The sequence below is a fragment of the Hibiscus syriacus genome, unplaced genomic scaffold, assembly GCF_006381635.1.
Source record: "Hibiscus syriacus cultivar Baekdansim isolate YM2019G1 unplaced genomic scaffold, ASM638163v2 tig00113338_pilon, whole genome shotgun sequence".
Taxonomy (NCBI): domain Eukaryota; kingdom Viridiplantae; phylum Streptophyta; class Magnoliopsida; order Malvales; family Malvaceae; genus Hibiscus; species Hibiscus syriacus.
The window spans coordinates 675,551-685,165 of NW_024063457.1; the positions used below are offsets into that span (position 1 = coordinate 675,551).

Below are 9,615 nucleotides of genomic sequence, written 5' to 3' on the forward strand. Positions count from 1 at the left end.
CGTCTGGGACCAGTTTTAGCTACCGTTTATGATGAAATGTGTAAGAAAAGGAATGAAAATGATTAAGAGAATAACAATCCAAATCCAGAAAACAACTCAATCAATTGAACAACTAAAATTAGTTTTTATGCTTTCTTAATTTTCTATTTTTAGATTCTTTATTTATTTTAAAAAATTATTGTCCAAATTGATAACAATCCTTCGCTTCGGACGTAAATGAATGCTGTTTGTTTGAAATTGCTTTTTCCTTTCCCTTGATTATTGATAGATTCAATTCTGCAAAGGATCCACCATTATCTTTTTCTTTGCGTCTTTTTTAATGATAAGAATCTATTGGTAGTTAAACTGTTACTTCTTGTCTTCTCATTTTGTTTATTTAAATATAGATACTTAACTGGTTGATTCATTCGTTCAAATTAGATATTGTAAAGATTTATTACAACAACTGATACAATATCAAAAATCTTATTTAAAGAATTTAATATTTCATCTTATTTATTAATTAATCGTTGATGTTACTTATTTGATTCGTAATTCCTTGACTTTTTGCTTCTAATGACTAATCCAACCATACTAATGATTTGTTTATCATTCGCATCAACAACCGATACCTGCTAACTACCAAAGTGATTCAAATCCGAATATTAAGAAAACCCAAAACTTATTCAATAGAATTCGCACACTAACTCGCAAGACATCTTAAAAGAAATGCCCAGTGTTTGTAAAACTCCTTGGTTCGTGATCCATATAATTATACTTAAAAGGTGACATTCAGTGGACCTGAAATTCGAATTCTAACACCAATACATAGGGTTGGACAAACACATTCAAAATGGAAATCAGTAGTTTTCGATGAGTAGAGGCATGAATTTTGGTATGTACATGCAACCAGCCTTCATCAGACCCCTTTACCTATTTACACTTCTTTTCCATGTTCCAGTGCCTATAACTTATTGGTCAAGCAAGCAAAGGGTGGGGGTGAAAATTCCAGCAGATAAAAAAACGATAGATAAACTTTCATCGACAATAGAGTTGATCATCGTCTTCAAACTCGGAAACGCTTAGCGTTGCCGAGGCTAAGTGAATCTTCATCTCACTTTTCGAATGTTGCAATTGGGAATAACAATCAACGATCCCAGATAAATTGGACTTCTTCCTAAACGAATGAAACGATTCTTCTTCACCTCTCAATATCGAGATAATTTCATCGATGCTTGGTCTTCGTGATTCTTCATTGCTTAAGCAGGCTGCTGCAGCTTGAATTGTTCGCGCTATTTGAGTCGAATTTTTCAGCGTACATTTGAGTCTAGGGTCAAGTAATTCTTCAACAGCTGCCACTCCTCTGTGCAAGAGAGGTTTTGCCTGAAAATGGAAGCAAACCTCAAGATTACGATTTCAATTTCACAGCTGAAAAACAGACATTATCATGAAAATGTATGTGCTAAGTTGTGTTTTAGTGACCGAATCATGTCAGCTAACTACGAAGGAGCTCGCAAGAGTATCATGATTAGTTCCAAAGCATTGAATCATTGAAGCACAAAATTTCCACAAATTCCATAGAGGACAAGAAAAAGTAAGTTCCTTGATGGAGCTGTCTCACCAAGGGTACTTGTTTAAACTTAAGATGTAATGGCTATAGAGCAACTAGTCATTTAGGTTCTATGGACCACTTTCAGAAGAAATTTCATTATCAAATGGTCATCATCCATAACAAGTAAAGTATTTTCATCACTTTCAGTTCGAATGTAAAGATCGGACCCCTCTTTTGCCACCGAGGAAGCTGTTACGGTGAACCATTCTTTCAACTTTCACAAACTTGGTGCACAGTAGAAATTAAACAATAACCTACCCACAAGACCAAGTTCTCTTCTCCTGGAGGCCGTCTTTCCTCGATTGGTTTCCGTCCGGTTATCAGCTCCAACAAGACAACCCCAAAAGCATAAACATCAGTTTTATCAGACACTTTCCCATGTTGGAAATACTCGGGTGCCAAGTACCTACATACCCAAAAATATGAGAGAAAAAAGACAAATCTTTACCGAGTATTTCATGAAGCAAGATAAAACGAAAAAAGTATCCTTTAGCTTCTATAGGATACTGTTGTTGATAGCATACCCAAATGTTCCTTTAACAGTTTTACAGAGGAATGGAATTGAAGGTGCGGATGTCCAAGTTGCTAATCCAAAATCACACAACTGCAACCATTACAATTGCAGATATCACATAATCAAATTGCAAAACGACGACTTCTATCCGTTTTCAACTCAGAATTAAGGACCAAGATCCTTACCTTGGGTGTTTTCTTGGAAGAAAGAAGAATGTTGGAGGGCTTGATGTCTCTATGAACAACACATCTTTCAGTTCCGTTGTGTAGATATGTAACTGCCTCTGCGATTCCTATGGAAACCTTATACCTAACAGACCATGGAAGAGATGAAGGTCGCCCCTTTACTCCCTTCTTATCTGCAAAATGGTGTCTCCCCTAAATCATTTCAAAATTCATAACAAATCCAAATGAAATTCCCATAAGAAAACAAAAGTGAAAACTTCACCATGGAGATGGCGTTCTAAGCTTCCACCAGAGACAAATTTATACACCAAAAACAAGCCTTCTTCAGGATCAATGCAAAACCCTAAAAGAGGGACAATATTAGGGTGATGCAAAGAGCTAGCAATCATCAGTTCTCTGCAAAAGGACTTAGCAGATTCCTTATCTTCTTTATCCAACCTCTTAATAGCCACAGTTGTCTTCAACAGTCCAACTCTGCCTCTGAAAACAAAGCTCAATGCTCCTCTCCCCAAAACTCTTTCTACACCATTTTCCAATAACAAAATAATCAAAACCCCAAACCAGAAATAGGAATTAGAAAACAATTGAACAAAAAAGAAAGAAACCAAATCAATGAAGTTCATACCTTCGGAAAATTTTCTAGTAGCTGAAACAATTTCGCCATAGTTGAATCTAACCAAAGATTTTGCCACAGGTGAAATGCTTCTTTCCAAAGACTCAATCCTACTCCATTTCAATTCTTTAGCTCTATCATCACTAACCCCATTATCCAAATTCACCATCAAAACAGTAGCTGAACTCAAAGAACCGGTAGCCATGGCTTCTAGTTCAACTTGAGAACAAAAACTAAACCTGAAAGACGAGTGAACTGATTGTGGATCAGTACCAGTCAACTCAGCTCGTCCACCCGACTCAGCCAGCAACCAAGCCTTGTTATGCTCCAAATTGCTTCCTTTCTTTTCCCCACTGTTTTTCTGCTTCTTCCCTGAACCTTTCCTCTGACAACCAGGAAGAAAACACCCAAGACCAAAATCCCAAATCATTCTTGTTAAAAAATATTTGATTTTTACCTCATTGCAATCAATATGGTGGTCTGCAGATGAAGTAGAGGAAGCTACATTGAGAGCAATCAAGCCATTTTTTGTAGTCCTGGGGTTCGTGCAAGTTTCTTCATAAAACCCCATTGCTTTGAAACAGATCTCAATGTCCCCAGAGACTCCAAAAACAAGAAAGAGAGAGAAAGTGAAAATAAAATAAAGGTCGAGTCTCTGAGAATAAACAAAAAAAAAAAGGTGAAAGCTTCTTTGCTTGAAGAGTGGGGTAGAATTTTCTGAGAAAAAAAGAAGGGAGAGACAAAAGAGAGTTCGGTAACTAATATAAAGGGTATGGGGGCAATGCAAAGCAATTATATCGGTGATGTTTGATAAACAACATATAGTTGATAGTTAATTTTAATAGTTAATTTGATTAATTGTTTATATAGAAGTATGATAAAATTTAGTTGATAGTAAATAGATAAAATGATAAATAAAGATATGATACATTTAGTTGTTAATTACATATATGTTTTATAATATTTTAGTTTTTATTAGGTGAAATTATTCAGATAAAATGATTTCAATAATGAATTAAAAATTTCTTAAGAAAATTAGTGAATAATTTTGAAAATTTTGAATATATTTTTTAAATTTAATATTTACAAATATTATCTTTGTGATATTGATACATACTATTTTTATAAGATATTGATACATACTATTAACTTTGTATAAAATATCAATACTACATTTTTTTATTTTAATGTTATGTTATATTTTCTTAACTAAAATATATTTGAGTAATTTCAGCTTAAATATATTAGGATGAAGGTTATTTCATCATATTAGAGTTTGTGGTAATGATGTAATTATGGGAAAAAAAAAGACCAAATATGTCATTTATCATCTTATTTTGCAATTAGTTTTTCCAAACTGTTGTATTTTCCAACGTTTTTATTTTCAACTTATTTTATACAATAAACTCTTTCAAAAAAGTATTTACCAAACATTAAAAAATATAAGGTTTGACTGCTAATCAACTATTTAAGCTTGAATAAATTAAAAGTTCTTCAAAAATTTGTTTGTCAAATACCCTATTATTATGCTCAGGGAATCAAAAGATCAAAACTTGTCCGGGAAAAAATACTATAACCTTTGAGACTAAATTTAGTGGGAGAAGGTGAACAATAAAAACCTCACACAAATAATAAAATTTTATTCATCATCTTTCTCTTATTCGATATAAAATTCAATTCAAACATCTCTTTTACTTATTTTCTTTGTTACTAAAATCTATGTATTCTCCCTCTGGGTAGCTTGGCTCAACAGCTATGTTCTTAAGAACCAATACTTTTGGCTATTTCAAGCTGGAGCGAACGTAAGTTAGAGCTTAAAACGGATTTTAAAACTGAGAACATCAGCTTTCCCTTTTCTCACTGCTGGTATACAACCCAAAGAAATCTGGGAAGTAACCCGAACGCATGAACAAAAGGTTCCTTGGCATCGTTTAATCTGGTTTCCACTGCATATTCCCAAACATAGTCTGATAGTTTGGATGGTTCTTCTCGATCGTCTTCCTACTAGAGATCGACTCCAACGAATGGGAATCTGTTCTGAAAACATTTGCATCAACTGCAACCTCTTCCAAGAGTCTCGGGACCATCTTTTCTTCCACTACCCTCTAGCTGCTGAACTCTGGATTTCTGTTCTGCAGTTTACTGGTATGAACCCTTCTTTCACGTCTTGGGATGCCTTTATTGATTCGGCTTGTTCTACTTGGAAAAGGAAATCTCTTATCACTATCATTTTGAAGCTTGTATGGTCTGCTTTCACTTATTTTTTGTGGAAAGTGTTGGGAAAAATAAACCGAGTACAAGTAATTTCCCTATAACCAGATTAGTGAGAATACGAAATAAAAGCGGAAAAATAATACCCGAAAATTGATAACGGAATTCAGCCAATTGTGCTTACGTCTCCGGGCTGCTGCAGATCTTTTACTAAGAGAGAAAATTTACAGGTGTTTACAAAACACTCACTACTCACAAGAAAGCTCTCTAGTATAGGAAGAAAGAAATGTTTTGGGATGATTTTGAAGCTAAATGGGTAAGGGTATTTATAGTAGAAACTTAGGGACTAATCTTTGAAAATACCCTAAAGTGCAATGACTAAAGTGAATTTACCCATTCCTATTTTCAACAAACATTTACCAAAATTTTACCAAACTTTGAAAAACATTTTTCAAAGAAACATTTACCAAACTTTGAAAAAACATTTTCCAAAGTTGGTTGCCAAACTTTGAAACTTTTAACAATCTCCCACTTGAAGACTGATTTTAATATATCTTCACACCTCGATCAATGCAGCAGCATGTCTGGTCTTGTTATTCTAGCATGCCAACTGAAGTTGAACACAACTTCAGTTTGTCCGTAGTCACCGTCTTTGTCAACATGTCTGCCGAATTTTGAGCTCCACTAATCTTTTCAAGTTTCAAAATTCCATCTTCCAGAAGAGACCGAATAAAATGATATCTCAATTGTATGTGCTTTGTCCTGGAATGAAAAGACGGATTCTTCGCTAGATGGATAACACTTTGACTGTCGCAATACAAGACATTGTTTTCTTGTTTCTTGCCTAACTCTTCCAAGAAACTTTGGAGCCAAACCATCTCCTTGCTGGCTTCCGTAACAGCGACATATTCTGCTTCGGTTGTGGAGAGAGCAACTATCTTCTGTAGTTGAGAAACCCAACTCACTGCAGTTCCTCCTAGAGTATAGACATACCCTGTAGTGCTCCTTCTGATGTCGACATTTCCGGCTAAGTCAGCATCTACATAGCCTGTCAGTATCATATCTCCACCTTTGAAACAAAGTGCTTTGTTTGTGGTACCCCGAAGATATCTGAAGATCCATTTGACTGCTTCCCAGTGTACCTTGCCCGGATTATTCATGTACCTGCTAACAGCTCCCACTGCATGAGCAATATATGGTCTGGTACAAACCATAGCATACATCAGACTTCCAATTGCTGAGGCATACGGCACCTTCACCATGTGTGTACGTTCTTCCTCCGTCTTTGGTGATTGGTCTTTGGAGAGTCTGAAATGAACACCTAAAGGTGTACTTATTGGTTTAGCATCTTGCATGTTGAACCTGGAGAGTACTTTGTTGATGTACTCAGCCTGCGATAACATCAAAGTCCCCGACTTTGTGTCTCTTGATCCTCATCCAAGAATCTGCTTTGCAGCGCCCAGATCCTTCATAGCAAACTGCTTCGACAATTTTTGCTTCAAGTTTATGATCTCTTGCATGTTGAGCCTGCAACGAGCATGTCATCAACGTACAACAATAAAATAATGAAACTATTGTCGAACCTCTTGATGTAGCAACAATGATCTGCTTGGCATCTGGTAAAACCACTGCTACTCATGAAACTATCGAACTTCTTGTACCACTGTCTAGGAGCTTGTTTTAAACCATACAAGCTCTTCTTCAACCTGCATACCAGGTTTTTCTTGCCTGCCTCTATGAAGCCTTCTGGCTTCCTCATATAGATCTCTTCCTCCAAATCACCATGAAGAAAAGCTGTCTTTACATCTAACTGCTCAAGATGTAAATTCTCTGCAGCTACAATTTTCAACACCAGTCTGATTGTAGACAGTTTTACGACTGGAGAGAAAATTTCATTGTAGTCAATACCTTCTTTTGCTGAAAACCTTTGACTACCAATCTTGCTTTGTAGCGTTTGCTCCCATCGTGCTCTTCTTTGATCCTGTAAATCCACTTGTTATGGAGCGCTTTCTTGCCTTGTGGTAATTCAGCTAATTCCCATGTCTGATTTGACATAAGCGAGTCCATCTCATCTTTCATGGAAGACTCCCACTTGACTGAATCCTCCACTTGCATTGCTTCATCATAGCACTCTGGTTCACCATTGTCAGTTAGCAACAAGTAGTGCAAAGAAGGAGAATACCGTTGGGTTGGTTTAGGAATTCTGGAGGAGCGTATCAGTTCTGGTGTGCTTGGTTCTTCTTGAACTGCTTCAGGATTGATTTGAACATCATTTCCAGGAATCTCCTCAAACTCAGCAAATTCCTTTGTTTCAGCTGTGGTATTTGAACTACTTGATTATACAATTGACCTGTCTTTGTACATCATATTCTCATTGAAAATGACATCTCTGCTTCTGATGATCTTCCGATTTTCATAGTCCCAAAACCGGTAACCGAACTCATCACCGCCATAACCAACAAAGGCGCATTTGTTGGACTTGGCATCAAGTTTACTTCTTTCAGCAGAGTTTAAGTGTACATAAGAAATACAACCAAACACTCTTAAGTGTGAAATGATTATTTCTTTCTTGCTCCAAGCTTCCCCTGGTATTCCGCCATCCAAAGGAACTGAGGGCCCACGGTTGATCAGGTAAGCTGCAGTGTTGATAGCTTCAGCCCATAGAAATTTGGGCAATCCGGCATGTATCCTCATACTTCTGGTACGTTCATTCAAAGTTCTGTTCATGTGCTCTGCTACGCCATTCTGCTGCGGTGTTATGGGAACTGTTGTCTCCATCTTGATCCCATTGTTTGCGCAGAAATCTCTGAAACTACTGTCTCTGTACTCTCCTCCATTGTCAGACCTCAACCGCTTGACTTTCAAACCAGTCTCATTTTCCACCATGGCCTTTCATTTTCTGAAGATATCGAAGACTTCTGATTTCTTCTTCAGAAAATAAACCCACACCTTCCTTGTTGAATCATCGATGAAGGTGACATAATATAGTGAGCCTGCAAGAGATAGAACTGGGGATGGTCCCCATACATCAGTATGAACCAATTCTAACCTTTCTGCATTGGGTGTCTTGCCAATCTTTGCAAAACTGACTTTCTTTTGTTTTCCAAAGATGCAATCCTTGCATAGTCCGACATCTACATTCTTTAGATCCGGCAGCTTCCCTTTTGACAGAAGTATCTTCATTCCTTTCTCGCTCATATGGCCGAGCCTTTGGTGCCATAAGTTTGATTTTCCATCAGCATCTGCTACTGCAATGATATTCTCTAAATTGGAGGTTACATAGAGAGTACCAGTCTTCTTACCACGAGCAATGACGAGTGCTCCTTTGGTAATCTTCCATTCACAGCCTGAAAAAGTTGTACTATATCCTTCTCCATCAAGCTATCCAACAGAAATCAAATTTCTTTTGAGGCCAGGAATATGTCTCACTCCTGTCAGCTTCCAGGTGGTCTGGTTTGGCAGCTTTAGTCGGATGTCTCCTTTTCCGACGATCTTCAAGGTTTCATCATCAGCTAGATGAACCTTCCCAAAATCACAACTGACATAGTTCTCCATGATTTCTCGGCATGGGGTGGAGTGGAAAGATGCCCCTGAATCCAAGATCCATGATTCAATCGGACTGTTGACGCTTAAAATCATGGCATCACCTGTCTCCTCCGTCATGTTGGCAGATTCCTGTGCACCGGTATTTTTCTTCAGTGCTCGGCAATCTCTTTTTAAGTGACCCTTTTTGCCGCAATTATAACAGGTAAAATCTTTATTTCCTGTTCTTGATTTGCCCCTTCTAGATTTTGATCTGCCGCGATTTGAATTTCTTTCTGAAGTTCTCCCTCTAGACTCCGTGTGTAAGGCTGAGGAGGTTGATGCTTCACCCGATTCTCTTCGTCGAATTTCTTCACTCAATACCAGATCCCGAACATCGTCGAATTTTAATTTGCTGTTTCCCGACGAACTGCTGACTGCTGTAACAGTAGCATTCCAACTGTCTGGTAGTGATGAGAATAAAGCTCGAACTTCATCATCATGAACTCAACTGGGTTGTGTGATTGTGTTGAGTTCATTTAGGTGTTGTGCCACCGATGCCCCTTCCGCCATCCGCAAATTGAATAATCGCCTCATCAAATGAACTTTGTTTGAGGCCGATGGCTTCTCGTACATACTGGAGAGAGCCGCCATAAGACCCGCCGTGGTCTTTTCCTTTGCTATGTTAAAAGAAACATTGCGGGATAACGTCAGTCGGATAACTCCTAGGGCTTGTCTGTCGAAAAGAGCCCAATCTTCATCCTTCATGCCCTCTGGTTGCTTTCCTGAGAGAGGTTGATATAGATTTTTCTGGTACAAAAAATCTTCAATCTGCATCTTCTAAAAGCCAAAGTCTGCACCATCGAACTTTTCAATTTTCACCTTCCCTTCGTCTGCAGCCATCGCTCCCACTCGAATCTGGTTTCTTTGAATCGTTTTTGACAATTTCTGCGAACCGCCGTGTATTTGAACACCTCCG

General features: G+C 37.7%; 1 protein-coding gene across 1 annotated transcript; it reads right to left on the reverse strand.

Moving 5' to 3' along the window:
* Nucleotides 1-775: 775 nt before the first annotated feature.
* Nucleotides 776-3,677, reverse strand: LOC120186404 (probable serine/threonine-protein kinase PBL7). Its single transcript, XM_039190337.1, has 6 exons — nucleotides 2,916-3,677; nucleotides 2,553-2,810; nucleotides 2,291-2,463; nucleotides 2,116-2,195; nucleotides 1,850-1,997; nucleotides 776-1,362 (listed from the first exon to the last, which is right to left on the reverse strand). The coding sequence occupies exons 1-6, from the start codon at nucleotides 3,472-3,474 to the stop codon at nucleotides 1,018-1,020; spliced, it is 1,563 nt and encodes a 520-aa protein (XP_039046268.1). The 5' UTR covers nucleotides 3,475-3,677; the 3' UTR covers nucleotides 776-1,017.
* Nucleotides 3,678-9,615: the final 5,938 nt, after the last annotated feature.

Coding starts and splice junctions, on each gene's coding strand:
- LOC120186404 (XM_039190337.1), bottom strand. CDS start 3,474: ATGGGGTTTTATGAAGAAACTTGCACGAACCCCAGGACTACAAAAAAT. Junction 2,811..2,915: donor TACTAGAAAATTTTCCGAAG/GTATGAACTTCA, acceptor AAAATGGTGTAG/AAAGAGTTTTGGGGAGAGGA. Junction 1,998..2,115: donor ACTGTTAAAGGAACATTTGG/GTATGCTATCAA, acceptor TTGGGTATGTAG/GTACTTGGCACCCGAGTATT.